The 19,786-nt window shown below is 41.7% G+C and overlaps 1 protein-coding gene across 4 annotated transcripts in view; it reads left to right on the top strand.

The window, feature by feature from the left end:
* Positions 1 to 19,423, top strand: part of grid2ipb (glutamate receptor, ionotropic, delta 2 (Grid2) interacting protein, b) — a 104,721-nt gene extending 85,298 nt beyond the window's left edge. For all 4 annotated transcript variants that reach the window (XM_072559157.1, XM_072559158.1, XM_072559159.1 and 1 more), the window contains 7 exons: positions 1,219 to 1,415; positions 3,571 to 3,726; positions 7,582 to 7,668; positions 8,101 to 8,230; positions 9,976 to 10,094; positions 11,897 to 12,061; positions 16,415 to 19,423. In XM_072559157.1, the coding sequence (XP_072415258.1) occupies positions 1,219 to 1,415; positions 3,571 to 3,726; positions 7,582 to 7,668; positions 8,101 to 8,230; positions 9,976 to 10,094; positions 11,897 to 12,061; positions 16,415 to 16,486 (926 nt within the window). In that variant the 3' untranslated portion in view covers positions 16,487 to 19,423. The remainder of the gene's footprint in view (positions 1 to 1,218; positions 1,416 to 3,570; positions 3,727 to 7,581; positions 7,669 to 8,100; positions 8,231 to 9,975; positions 10,095 to 11,896; positions 12,062 to 16,414) is intronic.
* The last annotated feature ends 363 nt before the right edge of the window (positions 19,424 to 19,786 follow it).

The raw sequence follows: 19,786 nt of genomic DNA, 5'->3' as shown, positions 1-19,786 counted from the left end.
TTGTCCTTTATCCTCAAAAAAACTCTAACAGGCTTGTCAAACACGATTTCCCTTTCATAAACTCATGTGAACTCTTTCCAATCCGACCGTATTTTCTACGTTATCGTATTACCACATCCTTTATTGTAGATTCTAACAATTTCCCTAAGGCAAATGTTCCACTAACAGACCACAGTTCACAGTGTGTTCTTGCTCTCATTTTTTAAATAGATGTGTTACATTTGCCAATAAGCTAGGACCGTTACCGAATCTAACAAAATTTGAAAGAAAACGCTCTAGGCAAAAAGGTAATTAGGTCGTGGAGTTAAATCATTAAGTCCCATTAATTTCTCTATTACATTTTTATTGACATTAGTATCTTGTGGTTCCTAGTTCACACTAATGCCTAGATCTTCCATTCTTTCTGGGAGGATTTTAGTATTTTCCTCCCTCCGTGCAGACAGAAAATGTTGTCCAGTTTCTTTATCATTTCCTTTTTGCCCATTTAAATTCTCCTGACACTGCTTGTAATGGATCTGCATTTCTTTTGCTAATCTTTTTCCTTTTTATATACCTATAAAACAGAATTGTTGAACCTTTACACATGGGTGAGGGGGTCACATGTCATTTTACCTTTGACTCGGAGGGCCAGTGAGCACATTTCAGAAAGTTGATCTTTACACAACAGTAAATTAGAAAGAAAAATCCAAAGCCATAAGTTGATAAGGGATCAGAGGATATGAGGAGAAACTGATAACACGATACTGGGATGGATGATTAGATATGATAATATTGAATAGCCTACTCCTATATTCTGTATTTCTGTTAAATTGTCTCAAATAGTTGCCCTTGATCTTTCACACTGATGATACACTGTTATCTGTATAACAGTAGTCTCTAGTCAACAAACCCCTCTGTCTGAGGCCTGGTGTATAGATCGGCACAAAATGCCTTGGCAGGAAATGGGAGGCAAACCTGCCAGGTTTAGCTGGGCAGCCTTCTGAGGACATGAGGTTCCTTGCAGCTTGACTTTAATCTCTCAAACACCACGGGATTTCAGTAGACTCAGAATGATGGGTGTAGTTGGCTCAGTAATGACTCGATATCCCATCAGAAGCGGCTGGCAGTTCCGTGTCAGTCCCTTTTGCTTGTCTGAATCACTTGGCAGTGGCAATATGTCTACTCCACCTCTCCCTTCCTTGTGATAACAGATTCTCGTGCTGATTTTATCTCTGTTAGCTATTCTCATCGCCCACCTGAAACTCTCTGCACCAGAGCTCCGGCGGATCCTTGTGACAATGGAGAATGATCGTCTAGAACCTTCTCATATTAAACAATTGCTGCTGTACGCTCCTGATGAGGAAGAGTTGAAGAATTTCAGGCGGCACATGGCTGATCCCAGTAAGCTGAGTGAGCCGGACCAATTCGCCCTGGAGGTGGGTCCCTTTTAAACTGTCACAGCTCTTGTTCTATGTCAAAGGCATTTAAATCAACTTTCATCAACCTCTCTTACACTTTGGAGTTAATGAGGCAAATATAGAGAGACTGTACTCTAAATGGGTTTCACTAGTGCCCTGTATAACCAAGGCGTGATTTCTCCACTTTTATATTCAGTTACCCTCATGATAAAAGATAACACTCGGATTTTCGGAATTACTTGCTATACCTGCATACTAATTATTTTTTGTGATTCATGCACTAGAACACCCAGATCCTTTTGCGTCTCAAAGCTCTACAGATTCTCACTATTAAGATAATATGTTCTCTTCATTATTCTTCCTGTCAAAACAGATGATTTCACATTACGTTATTTATTTAGCTATCTGTCTATGTTTATTTATTTTTAGTTATTCATTCATTGGACATCTGTTTCATTGACTGGGCCAGCATTTATTGGCCATCCCTAGTTGTCCTTGAGAAGGTGACGATGAGCTCTCTTGTTGAACTGCTGTTGTCCATCTGGTGTAGGTGCGCCCACAATGCTGTTCAGGAGGGAGTGCCAGGATTTTGACCTATTGATACTGACAGAACTGCAGTATATTTCTAAGTCAGAATGGTCAGTGGTTTGGACAGGAACTTGCACATGGTGGTGTTCCCATGTATCTGCTACCCCTATCTTTCTCAATGGTTGTGGTTATGGGCTTGGAAGGCGCTCTCTAAGGAGAATGTTTGCAGTGCATCCTGTAGATGGTGCTACTGAGCATCACTGATGTGAATATAATATCAACTAAGCAGCTACTTTGTCCTCGGTGGTGTCAGAACCTTTGAGTGCACACATCCAGTAAGTGGGGATTATTTCCTCACTTTTTCCTAACTTGTGCCTTGTAAGTGGTGGACAGGTTTTAGGGAGTTAGGAGGTAAGATGCTCACTGTAAGATTCCTAGTCTCTGACCTGCTCTTGTAGCCATGGTATTTATGTGTCTCGTTCAGTTCAGTTTTTGGTCAATGGTAGCCAGCTCCCAATATTGATAGTGATGGATTCAACAATGGCAATGCCACTGAATGTCAAGGCTGATGGCTAGATTCTGTGGTGTTGGAAGGGGTCACTGTCTGACATTTGTACGCTACAGCTATTAGTTGTCATTTGTCAGCCTAAACCTAGATATTTTCCGAGTCTTGATGAATTTGCTCAGATTGTTATCCACAGTCTCATATCTGCAGCCTTCTTCAGTTCTCTTAACAACTTACTTTCTTACTTATTCTTATATCATTAGCAAACTTTGTAACCATATCTTTTAACCCTTCATCTAAATGATTTGTACAAGTTGGAAACTGTTGAAATCCCAGCACTGATCCCTGTGGTACATTATTCAATGCAGTTTACCAATCTGAAAAAGGTCCATTTATGCCTGCCTCTACTTTCGGCTAACCAGCCAATCTTCTATCCATCCCATAATACACTGTGAGCGTTTTATTTTTTGTAATAGCCACTGATGTGGCACCTTATCAACTGCATTCTTTAAATCTCAGTACAATGTATCCACCAGCTCCCCTTTACCCAAAGTACAAAGACCAATGGATTAGTCACGCGTGATTTTCCTTTCACAAAACCACATTGCTCATGCCATAAATACTTTAATAAAAGCTTCCAGCATTTTCTAACTGGCCTGTTGTTTCCGGTCTCTCTCCCTTTTTGAATATAAGGAGTTACATTCAGTTTCTTCCAGCTTAATAGCTCCATCCCCAAATCAAGGAAGCTTTGAGAAATAAAATCCGATACATTCATTAAATTGCTAGCCACTCCTATAAGAGCCTAGAGTGAAATCCGTCAGTGTGCCTTATTGCCTCATCATGTAATAATTAGGTATATTTATATAGCAACTTTTGGAGTAAAAACTTAAGGCATTTCATACGGATGATCTAAAGGGTAAAAGGTAGGTTCTGAGAAGATTTGTATTACAGGAGTGAGAGGTAGTGAGGCAGACAACTACTGGCCTACTGTGTTTGTTCTTACTAAAACACAGATAACATCAATTAGTAGCTTCGCAAAAAGAAGAAACATATCGTTATGTGATATATTTTGCACAAAGTTTCTTTTCTCGGCTCAGATTCATGAGAAACTATTCCTTCTATATCCCTGTACATGTGTAGATGCTGTCAGTAAAGGAATATAAAATCAGACTGAAGAGCTTGCATTTCAAGATCACATTGCAAGAGAAGACAGAGGAGATAAAGTCTGGACTGCAGTGTATCTACAAGGCCTCAGTCGAACTGAAAAGTGGCAAGAAACTGGCAAAGATTCTTGAGGTAACAGTATAGGGTGCTAGTGGATTTAATAAGCTGCTGTTCACATTTCACCAAATCAGTCTGTGAGACAAGGTAATAGCAACTGGGGTTGAAAGTAAGATCACATTGCTGCAGAATACTGAGAGGCTTATTTTGCATACTGTGCAGTTAGTAAGCCTTCAAACAGAAGCTTGTTCATTCTTGTCTCATTCCGAGATTTGATTCTGTAATCCTGGCAGACACTGTAGTGCAGTGCCAAAGGGATGCTGCACCATTGGAGGTACACTAACTTTCAGATGTGATATCAAATGGAGATCCTATCTGCCCTCTGAGGTGATATGAAAGATCCCATGAGTAGATAAATACCCTGATCTCATGTAAACATACAGACAAAAACATCATGGCTTAGGGGCAGGAGGCCACTCGGCCACTTGAGCCTGCTCCAAAATTCAGTAAGCTCATGAGTAATCTGATCAGTCTATATATATCCCAAATAACTTTCACTCCCTTGATTACAATAGACAATAGACAATAGACAATAGATGCAGGAGTAGGCCATTCTGCCCTTCGAGCCTGCACCGCCATTCAATATGATCATGGCTGATCATTACCAAGAATCTTTCTATCTCTACTTTAAAATATTCAAAGTTTCTACTTCTATTACCTTTTAAGGAAGAGGGCTCCAAGGTCTTATGACCCTCTGTGAGAAAACATTTCCCTTCATCCTTCTATGTCTAAACGGGCAACTCCTTATTTTTAAACAGTGACCCCTAATTCTAGACACTCACCCACATGGAATCATTCTTTCTACATTTACCCATCAAAATCCATGAGGATCTTGGATGTTTCAATCAATTGGCATCTTAATCTTCTAAACTCCAGCAGATACAAGCCTAGATTGCTGAATCACTGTTCTTAATTCAACCTACACATTCCAGGTATTACTGTAGTATGAACTGTATCCAATGCATTTATTTCTTTCCTTAAATAAGGAGACCAATACTGTACTTTATATGTGATCTTACCAGTGCCCTGTATCACTGAAGCATAACCTCCCATGGCCAATATATTCCTCAACCAACACTATCAAAATAGATTCATTTGTCATTTGTTTGCGGGACCGTAGAATGTGCAGATTGGTTGCTTTGTTTGTCATTATCACAACATTGACTCTCTCATTGGTCGTGAAATATTTGGCATGTCACGAGGATGCTAAAGTTGAGTTATTTTTCTTTATTTCTCTAAATTTGTGTGCAATTCTGAATGTCTGTCTTTATGGGCCAAATGTAATGATTTCTTATGGGTGAGAAATGTGGAACAGGATGGATGTGGTTCATCCACTCGCACCCTCTCAGCATAGCAACTCAAGTGGCCATCAGGCAGAAAGGAAACCCATTAGTGTTGGGTAGGGGAACCCAGCATGAAACTGGGAGTCAAGAATGGGACATCAAGTGGGAGAGAGTTTGGGCTGTGAATCAGAAGTCAGCCACAGCTAACGATTTAAAGGAATGTTGGCAGTAGATTGGTGGCAGCTTCTAGAGAAATCCACAAGTAATGATCCACATTGTTTCAAAGAAATATAGGAAGTGGTCACCTTCCACACCTGACACTGACTCAATGGATCAGCTGAAAAGGAAAGCATTATTATTTTCCCTTTCTGGTGACTATTGTGGCAGAGAAAAATCATTCAGAACCTTTCCCAGAGAAGAAGTAACACCTGAGCACACACTTCTTGTCCCGTTCCCTGTGAGGATAAGAAATGTTCAGAAAAAAGAGTTCTATTCTATCCTTTCAATTTGTTTATCTTTCACAGACACTGAAGGTCAACTTGACGCTTTGCAGCAGTATCAGGTGTAAGTCTGCTAGGAGAAAGTGAGGACTGCAGATGCTGGAGATCAGAGCTGAAAAATGTGTTGCTGGAAAAGCGCAGCAGGTCAGGCAGCATCCAAGGAACAGGAGAATCGACGTTTCGGGCATGAGCCCTTCTTCAAGAATGATTCCTCATGAAGGGCTCATGTCCGAAACATCGATTCTCCTGCTCCTTGGATGCTGCCTGACCTGCTGCGCTTTTCCAGCAACACATTTTTCAGCTCAGGTGTAAGTCCTCCTTGCAGTTGTCTGATGAAGTGGAAGGGCTGAGACCACAGCCCGTACAGTTTGTCAGTGACTTCCTATGAGTGCTCCTTCAGTCTGAGAATGATCAGTGAGAGTTCCTCACCAGACTAAAAAAAACCCCGAATGGACATCAGAGCAGAAGTGGTTTGCGGTGCTGTGAGAGACAGAATGACCTTTTACATTTAACAAGGTTGAATGTTAGAAATGTTTGTAGGCAGTGAGGAGTGAAGGTGTGAGGATGGAACGCATGACAAGCGAGGGATTGTCCCAGTGTCTGTTCCATATATAGAAGGGATGGAAGCAGACATAATACACTGCATGACACCAGGGTTTCTCCAGGATGTCTAAAATCAATGACCTGTTACTTTGCAAGGATCATTAAGAAGTGTCCACAGTTACAGATTGGGCACCCAGATGCCTGCATTTCTCCACAGAAGAAACATGACAATGTTCCTTTTCCTTTGCAGGAAAAGAGGGCTCACAAAGCCTGTGAGAGGTCATACACTGTGGTAGAGCACCGAACCTGACAGTTTTAACTCCACTGGAGGATGTTTTGGAGTTGGCAAGCAACAATAATGCAGGGTCATTGGTTGTAGAGAGACTGGAGAATGGCCTAAGGGCTTTGAGATTCTTAGGAGCTGGAATTTATAGTATTCTGCAAAGGTGCATTGAAGACCCTGATGCATAAAAGTTCAAGGCCACTCTCATCTTGAGAGTGATGGGCTTAAAGTGTCTACCAACACAATTCAAATTGATCTCTGCAGCCAGTAATTCACAAACAGAGGTCACTATCCTCCTGGGGAGATGCAGTCTGTGAAAACATTGATGATCTCAGAGTTCAAAGTAATCTATCCTTTTGCCTGTAGACTCTCTGTGCAGGGCAATTGTCTCCCAGAATGGACTGCTTGCTTTTGTTGTCTGTCGAGTGCTGGCACTTGTTTGGATTGTTGAGTCTACCTCTTTTTAGGCAGTTGGCTCTCTCTGTCTCCTTACTCATATTTTCTCCTCACTGTAAAAAGTTTCCTTACAGAGTGCAAAATCTTCCAGGGGACAGGGAACTCTGGATTCCCAGGTAGAATCCTCACCTTCTCTCTGTTCCCAGGCCGGCTTCCCTCTCACTGTCTCCTTATTTGTAATGTTAGCTTTTAAAAACTGAAAAAATAAAGTCAAACAGGTAGATGCTGCCACCATCAGCAGCAAATTCTGCAGTTGCATGAGGTAATTGCTCCTGCATTGCTTCCTCTTACCTAACATAAATCACTCCCAATGTTTTGCCAATGCAATTACTGAGAATTGGAGTGAATGAATTCGTTAATGAGTTCAAAATATTGGATAGGTTTCTGGTTTTGGTATCTACTTGTTTTCAACAAAGACAAAGTCCAGCAGAATGATTTCATAATGCTGGTCCATTATTATCACGCAGTGTTTTACCTAAGGGTGGGAGGTGGTCCATCCAATGTGCATCCTTACAATATGGCCTGTGTTGTTGTGTGTGTCTTTTTCTCTTCACCGTCTCTTTATGGATCATTGTCTCTTTCTGTATGGATCTATATATATTTGTTGGTCCCTTTGTTTCATCAATAAGGTGTCATGCTGCAGTTGAAACCTCATGTGTCTAATTGGAGATCTTTGGGGTTTACTTCAGTGGGAGAGCCCCTGTATAGACAGGAAATCCAGAGCAGAACCTGTCAGCTGATACATCATTGTTACCAGCACTCTTATTTCTCCTCAATAATTGTTTCTTTATCTTTCTTCTGACAGTTTGTTCTTGCAATGGGAAACTATCTCAACAATGGACAGCCTAAGAGCCCCAAAACCACAGGATTTAAAATTAATTTTCTGACAGAGGTGAGCAACTGACAGTAAGGGCAGCTGGAATCAAATATAACTAAGTAATGTTAAAGGAGTTGCTTTCATTGTTGGTTGCCTGTATGAGAGGGAAGGTGAGTTATTAAATAAATTGGCAACCCTGGGGTGGCATGGGGAGAAGTCGTGATGAATGATGGCAGCATTTCTACAACAGGAAACGGGATGGCTGATTGTGTAGGTACTCCTAGGCAAAGGGTAATTAGCAATATATTTGTCTACTGGGAATGGAAATGGAGTGAATGATTACCAATGTTGACACTTCCTGGAAGAGGTAAGGTCATGGTAGTTGTTCCGGTGTTCCTTAGGAAACACTTGCACTCTAAATGTTAACCGTGTTGGGACATTTTCTAATTTGAGTTGGGGAAATATCCCCTTGCTGCATTTCTCATTTGACATGTATCTTTCTCCCAGCTTGACACCACAAAGACTGTAGATGGGAAATCTACCTTTTTGCACATTCTTGCCAAATCACTGAGCCAACACTTTCCTGAGCTTCTGGACTTTGCCAAGGAGATTCCAACTGTGGCCCTTGCTGCAAAAGGTCAGTTTAAAACATTAAGCAGTGACTGCCTGAAAGAGAATGGAGTGCTTGTGCTAAAGTTATACAACAAAAAGTTATTGATATGGAGAAGTATTGCCCTTTGCTAAAAGCCCATGAGATGGAACTTTGAGACTGTCCACTATTGACAATGTTGTCTGGATGTTTGACTATTGTTTGGCTGCTCCTGTCTAGCTGCGAGGTAAGTATGCCATTACACTGCTGACTTGAGGCTTGTAGAATGCTGAGAAGATCTGAGAGTTTAACAGTTGAGGCTCTTATCATGAAACAGCCAAGCTCAAACTAAAAGGTTGATATAGTTCATCCAGTTAACCTTCAGGTGAGTGGCAATCCCTAGAATATTGAAGGTTGGGGTGTTAGGCTGTTGGCAGTGATTAATGAGGCGACATGGTGGCTCAGTGCCTTACAATGCCAGGGACCCGGGTTTGATTCCACCCTTGGAGTTTGCACATCCTCTCTATGTCTGTGGGTTTCCTCCAGGTGCTCTGGTTTCCTCCAACAGTCCAAAGATGTGCAGGTTACGTGGATTGGTCGTGCTAAATTTCCTTGTAGTGTTTAGGGATGTGCAGGCTAGGTAGATTAGTCATGGGAAATGCAGGGTTATAGGAATGGGGTATGGGTGGGTGTGGGTGGGATGCTTTTCGAAGGACCGGTGTGGACTCACAGGGCCATATGCCCTGCTTCCACATTGTAAGGAGCCTATGAATCTATAGGGAGGTGACAGCCTGGTGGTATTATCACTGGACTTTTAATCCAGAGCCCCAGGTAAAGCCCTAGAGACCTGAGTTCAAATCCCCCCATGGCAGGTGGTGAAATTTAAATTAAATAAAAAAAGTCTGGATTTAAGATCTAATAACGACGACAAATCCACTGTTGATGGTCCTAAAACCCCATCTGGTTCACACACGTCCTTTAGGGAAGGAAACTGCTATCTTTATCCGGTCTGGCCGACATGTGACCCCAGACCCACAGCAATGTGGTTGACTCTTAACTGCCTTCTGGGCAATAAGGGATGAGCAATAAAAGCTGGCATTGACCGATGATGTCCTCATCCTGCAAATGAATAAAAAAAAGACTTTAATGCTGATGCTGATCTGGAAAAACTAAATTTGAGACGGTTATCGCCTGTGATTGGAAAACAGAATGAAATGGAAGACTGTTAACTGGAAATCTATACCTGTAGAGTGTGATTGTTATGAATGTGTGTTTTCTTATTTTTGTTAAAATAAATTTTCTTGACATTTCTACCTTATCAGTAAGTTTAATAACAAGATTCTCCTCTTTTCAAAGGCAGGAGTGAGACTGTGAAGGTATCTTCCAGTCATTTAAAAACAATTACAAAACACAGTTTGCTGTTCACTTCCTAGCTCCATTATCAAAAACTTATCTTGATCTCAAGGTAAGGGGTGGCAGTGTCCTGCCTCTCAACCAAGAGACCTGGGTTCAAGTCCCACCTACTCCTGCGCAATCACATCTCTGAACACATTGATTTGGTTTAAGGGTTCTTGTGATACAGTGGTAGTGTCTCTACCTCTGAGTCCAGAGGCCTGGGTTCAAGTCCCATCTATTCCAGAGGGATGTGATGACACAGCTGAAAAGGTTGATTAGAAAGTAACTGTCAAAATTGTAGTGAAGTGTGACTTGCCCACAATTAAAGATATAAGATTTGCAACCATTCTGGGTAGATAAATGATGCAGAAGATTGTGGAATTCTTCCTCTTTTCCAGTTAATCAGAGAACGATAACTTCTGAAATTAATGACATCCACACAATCAGGAAGGACATACAGACAGTCTGTGAGAACATGGCAGTCACCGATGAGGACCGATTTGCTGCAGTCATGACCGTATCCTTTCTGACAGAAAACTCTGAGCCTCTCACTCTTGGTTCATATCATCTTTGTTTATACAGAACATTACAATGCAGTACAGGCCCTTCAGCCCTCGATGTTGCACCAACCTGTGAAACCAATTTGGAGCCCTTCTAACCTACACTATTCCATTCTCGTCCATATGCCTATATTGTGCGTCCCTTTGTGTGATGTCTTGAGCTGGTTTTTATTGCCTGAGATAGGAGTTGGAGAGCGATTGCTCGGGGTATGTTTTCATTCTTGCCCCTTGCTTTTCTTATTTTTTTGCCACTGTTAGAAGAATTGTCCAGCCATTAGTGTGTTGGAGATTTGATGGACCTGCTGATATTCTCTTATCTAACAATTTAATAGATTAGAATAAATAGTTACCTTGGCACTACTTTCCTGTCCAGCATTTTTGGGTCAGATACAGCATGGTTTTAGTTTAGAGTAATGCTTCATCTCCACTACCACATCAACCACTCTCAGGTGTAATACAGGCAATGGGCCTTAAAAAATTCCTTTAATTCTTTAAGTACATGTTGTTATTTACATTTTAAATGAAGGGGTGTAAAATTCAGTGTTCCTGAAATTTGCAAATTTACTTAATATTTAAGTAAAATATTAAGTGAATTATTGTTAACCAGAGGAATTAATATTAGAACGAGAGTTAAATTCATGAAGACAGTACGGTGGCTCGATGGTTAGCACTGCTGCCTCACAGCACCAGGGCCCCAAGTTCAATTCCAGCCTGTGTCTGTGCAGGTTTCCTCCTACAATCCAAAAATGTGCAGGTTGGGTGAATTGGCCATGCTGAATTGCCCATAGTGTAGGTTATTAGTTAGGGATAAATATAGGGTAGGGGAATGGGTCTGGATGGATTACTCTTCGGAGGGTTGGTATGGACTTGTTGGACTGAAGGTCCTGTTTCCACACTGTGGGGCTTCTAATTCTTTAAAGAAAAGGCATTATTTGCCCAGAAAAGCCCATGTAAATGTCTTTGTCAGATATATGCAGCCCTGTGTGCCCAGCTGAAATAGCTTGTAAAACAAAATAAGAAAAGCTTCAGTGAAGAGTGCAGACTTCTTGCTTATTTTAAAGAAAAGTACATGTCTTCAACTATTGTATTTGTGCAGCATAACAGAGAATTCCTTTTTAAGAGTCTAAATCACAGGTGTTCGTCTACAGGTTTGGGTAAAACAGCCAAGAAATTTAAAAAAGACTATAAATGAAGTTTACTTCAGTACCTGAAGAGACAACTATTTAAAACAATGATGATCTTCAATTCCAGGGTGAAGAGCATAATAGTGTCAACGTTAGCAGCACAGTCAGGGGCCTTCTGATAATGCAATGACATAACTTGCAATGATATGAGAAGCCCAATAATGCAAAATGTGACCAGGAAGCGAGGGATGTGAAAATGGTGAATGACACTTTTAAATGAAGGAGGTGGACATTAAAATAAAACAAACAATTTTAAAGTGATAAACTTTAAAAGGGAGACTTAAATGAGAGTTTGTTGTAATGTAATTTGTACAAGTAGCTCAGAGGGGGATTGCTAAAATCCAGAGTCATAAGAAATGTCTAGGGAACAGGAGCTTGTCACATGAGACAAAGCGTTTCCAGTGCTAGACACTAAATAGTTAAAATTTTTGAGAGAAAGCCAATTGATAACATGCTTCCTGTAATGAATGAGAATTGGGCCCTGTCTATATCACACTTACTGCAAGATCTAAAAAATTCCCTAAGTTCTCAAGACTGAGAGTGCACTGCTGTTACTATCTTAACTGGTGTCTCAGGCATTTCTTGGAGATGCCCAGCCTGTTATTGCTTCCCTCGACTCCCTGCAGAATCGAGCCATTGAGGAATTCCACAAAGTCTCAACGTTTTTTGGGGAAGATTCAAAGTTGACCACAACTGAAGCTTTTTTTGGGATATTTGCAGAATTTATTACAAAGTTTGAGGTAAGGTTTAGTCTGCAGCAAATTTGTGCTGTTATTGGCCACCAATCACACTGGCCAATTCCAAAATGTTCTGACTCAGTAAAATCCTATAGCTTTCAATTCTTTGAGCTGCCTCTAATGAGTAACATTAGTCTCTCAGCTTGCCTTTGATTTTAAGAAAATTTATTATATGATGACTGCGTGATGTGTGCAGGGAAAGATATGAAAGATACCTAATATATAAAGGACATGTTGAGCAGACATGTGACATGCACAATTTAAGATGAACAGAAAGTAACTGAGATTGGAGGGTAAGATGTCAGTTCAGGAAGCATTAGAGTATCAGGACTGGAGTTGATGAAGACAAGGGCGGCACGGTGGCACAGCAGTTAGCACTGCTGCCTCACAGCGCCAAAGACTCAGGTTCAATTCCTGCCTCAGGCAACGGTGTGAAGTTTGCACATTCTCCCCGTGTCTGCGTGGGTTTCCTCTGGGTGCTCCGGTTTCCTCCCACCGTCCAAAAATGTGCAGGTCAGGTGAATTGGAAATTGCCAGTAGTGTTAGGTGTAGGAATGGGTCTGGGTGGGTTGTGCTTCGGCGGGTCAGTGTGGGCTTATTGGGCCAAAGGGCCTGTTTCGACACTGTAAGTAATTTAATCATATCTAAGGGCTTCAGTAGTAGATGAGGGATAAGGAATGGAGGAGAGCACTTGAGGGGGTGATGTTATAGATGTGGGAGTAGGTGGAGGTTCTAATGAAGTGGAATGGATCAGAAGCAAAGATTGGAATCGAAAAGCATTCCACAATCTGAGCAGTTTCCATCAGTTGGGAGACATAATTCAAATTGATGACAAGGACATGAAGCTTGTGATGAAGGTTGAAGACTTAAACTTTCCCACTTGAGAAAGGTAAGGATTATGTGAATGCTAATAACACTCAGAAGAGGTGATGGAGAAATGGAGCAGAGTGTCGTTGTCAGGCATGTACGTTGAGCCCATGCCTATAGATGATGTGAAGCTGCAGTATGAAAATGAGGGAGACAATGGGGCTAAGGGTGGACCTTTGGAGTGTCTGGAGGCAATGTACTTTGCATCACCCCCAGGTGGCAGCGTAGCGGTAATGTCACTGCACTAGTAATACACCGCCACTTCATAATTTCTGGTGACTGAATCACATCGTGGCAGGTGAATACAATACAATTTGTAATCAAAGGCTAGCCTATTAGTACAACAAATGTTAATTACTGTAAAACCCATCTGGTTGAATAATGTTGTTTAAGGATTACATCTGCTATTCTTACCTGGTCTGACCTGCATGTGACTCTAGACCCACAGTAATGCGGTTGACTCTTAACTGCCCTCTGAAGTGGCGTAGCAAGCCAATCAGCTGTGGGGGTAATTAGAGATGGGCAATAAATGTTGTTTTAGCTAGTGATGCCCATATCCCATGAACAAATAATAAGTTATCTGATTTGTAGTGTACTGTATACATGGTAAGAATATATGACCAGAAAGTACAAAATATGCTATTAAGGAATAGGTTATTTGGCCATGTGGTGGACACCAAAAGAAAACGTGAATTATATGAGAAGAGTTATCTTATCGTCTATATGATATTGTGCCAAGTATATTTGTGTCAGATGAATATGCTAGAAATGGGAGTTAATATATAATTAACCATGCAACATACACAGAGGGGAATATGACAGTTACCTTAAGTAACAAAAGACAGATAGTCCAGGGAACAAAAATTTGGAATGAAATAAGCTTACAGCATAATTGGGATAATTGTATCATATCTGAATGTAGAAGGAACATGGGGTGGATTTGGAAATGTGTGTAACATTTAGAATAATAGAGATGTACAACATGGAAATAGATCCTTCGGTCCAACCCATCCATGCCGACCAGATATCCCAACCCAATCTAGTCCCACCTGCCAGCACCCAGCCCATATCCCTCTAAACCCATCCAAATGCCTCTTAAATGTTGCAATTGCACCAGCCTCCACCACTTCCTCTGGCAGCTCATTCCATACACGTACCACCCTCTGCCTGAAAAAGTTGCCCCTTAGATCTCTTTTATATCTTTCCCCTAAACCTATGCCCTCTAGATCTGGACTCCCCGACCCTAGGGAAAAGACTTTGTCTATTTATCCTATCCATGCCCTTCATAATTTTGTAAGCCTCTATAAGGTCACCCCTCAGCCTCTGGCGCTCCAGGGAAAACAGCCCCAGCCTGTTCAGCCTCTCCCTGTCGCTCAAATCCCCCAACCCTGGCAACATCCTTGTAAATCTTTTCAGAACCCTTTCAAGTTTCACAACATCTTTCCAATAGGAAGGAGACCAGAATTGGACGCAATATTCCAACCGTGGTCTAACCAATTTCTCAAAGAAAGCTGTTGAAAACAAAGAAAAAAATTGTTCAAAATGAATAATGTAGTAAAATAAATAGAGTATAATTATGACTGGAATTTAGTGGTGAGAAGGGTAATAAAGTTGATCAACTGTTCAAGGTGAATAGATTAGATAGTGAACGGGAACGGTCGAAAGGGAATGGTATTTGATGATCACAGGGTGAATCAAGAAGGTAAAAGTACAACTTGTTTATGGAGGTAAATGCTTTACAAACGCCAGTTGCTTCTTCACTGATGGCATAGTTAGGTCAGATCAACAACAATACATATTGGGACTCCTGGGGTGTTCAGGTCCAGTCTGTGCTGAGCTAGGTCACTGTTGATCTTGATGCCCCCTCCGCTCCAACACCACCCCCCCCAACTTGGCTTTCGCTTTTCTGAAAAGTTATGATAGGATAGAGTTGGACTAATATTTGAAGAGTTCCACCAAAATCCATTTGTTTTCTATATCTAGAAGTGCTCTTCATAAATGCACACACAGTCTTTCCTCATCACTGTTGTACTCTTTCATCTCCTAACCACCAACAGTAAATCACCTATGTTCTCCAATTGATTGATTAATGTGCGACGCCCGTTAAGGGCAATCCAGATTATCAAAGGTGAGGAAGAGGTAGGGGTAAGGGGAGGGGGTTAAATCAAAATGGAGTTGGAACATCTGTTTCAAGTATACAGACTCCCACAAAATTCTTGATTACACATTGTTCCAGTCTACTTCCCATAAGAACTCTATTTTTTTCTCCCAGTATAGCAGGTCTGTTGGTTGGAGATTCCAGTAGGGCTTTTGATGTGGTTCCAGGCAGGGCTATTGGTGAGGGTTCCCAGCAGGGTTTTTGGATGAGATCCACAGAAAGGCTAATGGGGGCTTCCCAGCAGGACTGTTGGAGGGAGTCCCATCAGACAGTTGCTGGGGGCTCACATCAACGTTAGTAGAGGTCTTGTGGAGGCTTCTGCAGGGCTAATGGTGGGTTGGGGGGGGTTACCTGCAGAGCTGCTGTTGGAGGTTCCCAGCAGGGCTATTGGTTGAGGTTCTTGTGGGGCTTCCCAGCAGGGCTGTTGATGGGGTTTCCCAGCAGGGCTGTTGGCAGGGGTCTCCAGTAGGACTATTTTTGGAGGATCCCAGCAGAGCTGCTGGTAGCATTATGAGTTCCCAAGCAGTTTTTCAAAGCAAATCAACATTTCTTTCCATTTAGATCTTACCTGATTTTTAAGATGAGTTTCTGTATGTTTATGTAGCCTCAGTGTCCAATGCCATGGATTATACTCTGGCACTAGAGTACCAAAGAGTTGCCAATGGTGAATGATGACAACATCTTTCAGTAGCTGTAACACTCAGCCATGTAGCCTGTGGCCACTACTGGAATTCAACAGGAATCCCGGGAGGAGCAAGCCTTGAAGCTGATAAATTACTTTTAATAACTAAAGACAGGAGAGAGTGGTAAATTCTGCTGAAAAGCTTGAGGACAATGACACAGTGTGGGGCCTTGTCTACAAATCTATTTCTATCTGCCAAGCCTGTAGCCCAGAGTGTGATCAACCTAAGATGATGCAGGCCACCACAGCTGTTGAGGGTAGAATGCTGCAACTGCTTTCGTATGACAATTGCAACTTTACAAAACACAAAAGACATTTGGATAGTTAAATGAATAGAAAAGGTTTGGAGGGATATAGGCCAGGAGCAGGCAGGTGGGACTAGTTTAGTTTGGGATTATGTTCAGCCTGGACTGGTTGGACCAAAGGGTCTGTTTCAGTGCTGTTTGACTCTATGATAAACCTGTGGAGTGGGTAGCTGTGGGATGAGTGGTGATTACAGCAGTTGCTATATTACTTACATCTGGTAGAGAGGAATTATTGGTCAGTGTGGAATTCCTGTTATCAATCAAATCTAACATTTTAGATTAGATGACGTGAAGTGAGCCATAATCTTTTGCTAACTCATGTATTGATATTTTGTGAATTACAGAAAGCATACAGCGATATACAGGCCTCTGTGAACCTGCAGAACCTGAAGGTGGTTTCCCCACTTGCCTGGTGACATAAATGACGCTTCTCCATTTACAGCAGTTTTGCCAAAAAGTGCAGTGTTGTTGGACTGTCACGTGAGTAAGATGATAGATAGCCCCGACATTGGGTGTTCTCTGTGTAATGACAGCGATGGAAAGAGGAATGGCTAATTGGAAGGGGCAGTTCTGAGATCAACTTGGCAGCAACGTAACCGCATTGACAGAATCAGCATCTGTCTTCTGCCTGTCCCATAGCTCCCCCTAACCACCCCACCTTCACTCTCATTTTATTTCAGTTACAATGGACACCAACAATAGGCAGATTATATAGTCAACTGTTGGAAGCTTGGACTTGAGACCAAATCTTCAATGTGAGGCTTTCTGTATCAGTCTTCTTCACTATGGTCGGATTGAGAGGCAGTGGAACCTCCTCTGGTCTCCTTATATTTTTATGCCCCTGGTCACCATCAATTGAGTTCATTCGCTAACATCCCAGTAGTGTTTGATCGCCCATGAATTACTCAACTTAAGAAGAATGGGGTGGGGGGATCTCATAGAACCATACAAAATCCTGGTGGGACTAGACAGGTTAGAGACAGGAAGAATGTTCCTGATGTTGGGGAAGTCCAGAATTAGGAGTCACAGTCTAAGAAGAAGGGATAAGCCATTCAGAACTGAGATGAGGAAGAATTTCTTCACTCAGAGAGTTGTGAACCTGTGGAATTCTCTACCACCGAAAGCTGTTGGGGCTAGTTTGTTAGAAATATTCAAGAGGGAGTTGGACATGGTCCTTGTAGCCAAAGGGATCAAGGGATATGGAGAGAAAATAGGAATGGGATACTGAGATTACACAATCAGCCATGATTGTACTGAATGGTGGTGCAGGCTCGAAGGGCCAAATGGCCTGCACCTATTTTCTATGTTTAAGGCCAAAATCCAACTGATAGGCTGATGGGTAAGGGCACTTAGCAATGTGAGCAAAACATGTGCCCTCTACCCTGTGTGAGTTAGTTGATATGATGTTAGTAGCAGGTTGGTGATGACACTCGGTATCAGCACCATTGGGGTTGGGAAGGAAACAACCAATCAGGATTCCCATTCTCTCTTGCCTGAAATGGAGATGCTTCCAATACAATACTTCCTTTGAACACCCTGCTAACATTCACTGTCTTCATTCACACACCAGAGTAATATCCGACTGAAGGAATTATGGGAGGCTGTTTGAAACCATCCCCCAGTTCAGAGTTAATGGCTTCAGAAGAGGAAAACTGAAATCCCTAAGAATTTTAAGAATCTCTCAGTAACCAACATCCAGAAAGTTGGACTTTGGGCCCATAGTTACTGACACCCCAGAAACAGGAGAAGTTATTTTACACTCCTAAGGACTCTGAAAATTCCACTCGTGTTCATACTTTTAAAAGTAAATATGCTTCCCTCCTACCCCACCCCTGCCCCCTTTATTGCTGATGCTGGAGAGATTACTTAATTTTTCTTTGTTAAATTTTCACCATGGGCATTCACCATTTCTGAAGCCATGGTTCCAACCCTTCCCCACCCTTGTCTGAAATGGGAAGGGTCCTATTCTGAGAGTTTGCTTGAAGATTTGCTCTTTTACTGTTTTGTACAAGTGTTTTGGCCCAAGTCTTTGGTTATCATGTTTCCTGCTTACTTAGACAATCCTTGCTGGATTTTACAACTTGTGCTTTCTACCTAAAACCCTGTAAAAGTGCCAGCTGGTCTGTGTGATGTATGCTTTGTGATTTAGAGAGAACGAATATTCGGTCTGAAGCCACTATTTATTCAAATAATGTCATTTTTATAAAATGTAAAACTGTCATCCCATCTGGCTGGGTCATTGTGCTGAATAAATCTGAATCCAGCCCTTTTAGCTTTTGCTACTTTTGATGCTGGGTCAGGTGGTCCATCGACAGGATCTATTTCAGTAGAGCTCAGTTATGGGTCTTAAAACTCATTACTGTTTTTATTGTGTGAGCATGATTTCTGGGGTCCAGATTAAGAAACCTTCACAGAAATAATACACCAGTTGGTTTGAATTCAGAGTTAGCTATGATCTAGACAATGCCTCATGGTGTTCATCTGGCAAGAAGATTTACAACACTTGTGGTAAGTATTGTCTCCCTTACATTGCACCGTTCAGTTTCATAACATCTGCATCCTCACATTAAAGGGATATCTTCCCAGATGGCAACAGAATAATTCACCACTTGCAGTCATGACCTCTCTGTGCAAGAATGTTGCATAGATTTCAGGTGAATCTAAAGGAAGCTTCCCAAATAGAGGGACCTTCAGCCTGGCATATTCATTGGTTAACTTTAAAGAATAACCTTTTTGCTATTTGTTTGCTTCTGAATTTGCTGATTATTCCAGGGCTACAGTTTTGTGAGTACGACCTCTTATTCTAATACTTTGGCCACTGTTTATGTGAATCCACACATTGATCTTCAGCAGCATTTCCGCCTGATACTTGCACACTTGAACTTGCAAACACGACCTGTCAGGCAGCGAGCAGGTTCAAGCAGCCTGCCTGGTCTTCTGATCTTGTGGTGCAGGTTTGCTGAGCCATTGCCTCGCATTCTCTATCCAGCAGTAATCCTCTGGAAGCATTCACTTTAGAGACCCCTCTGGAGAGCGGTTTCATGCTTCTAAATGTCTTTATTGCGTTTCATTAATGTATCAAAGAGCAAACAGGTATGACCTCGCCAGGCTTGTTCAGACTGAGGAACATAAACCTAGCTTAAATGTGATGGACTTGAACCCTACACTGTTCAAATCACGAGGTAGCCTCTGAACTAATTGCTTTATTAAATTGCTCTTGGACCATTTGAAGCTTTTTTTTTACATCTCTCTCTCTCTCTCCACTGGGGACACACATAGGCAGACATTTTGTCTGATTGAGAAGGGAAACAGGCCTTAATTAAATCTAAAAATCACACAACACCAGGTTATAGTCCAACAGGTTTATTTGGAAGCACTAGCTTTCAAGGTGCTGCCTCTTCATCAAGACAGCCATCTGCTGAAGAGGCAGCGCCTCACAAGCTTGTACTTCCAAATACATCTGTTGGACTATAACCTGGTGTTGTGTGATTTTTAACTTTGCCCACCCCAGTCCAACACCGGCACATCCAAATCTTAATTAAATCTGACCTCATTCCCTTTTCCAATTGTCTCTGTAGTGACATGAAGATTTTGATACTTTGAGTCATTGCATCAAATAACTTAGGCCCATCTGCTACATAGAAGGTAAATTACCCACCTGAAAAATAAATATAATCCAACTCCATGAATGTGAAAACAAAAATGTATGAAAGTAA

The sequence above is a fragment of the Chiloscyllium punctatum genome, chromosome 40 (assembly GCF_047496795.1).
Source record: "Chiloscyllium punctatum isolate Juve2018m chromosome 40, sChiPun1.3, whole genome shotgun sequence".
NCBI lineage: Eukaryota > Metazoa > Chordata > Chondrichthyes > Orectolobiformes > Hemiscylliidae > Chiloscyllium > Chiloscyllium punctatum.
The sequence above is the reverse complement of the archived record's forward strand: the minus strand, read 5'-3'. Positions and strand labels throughout refer to the sequence as shown.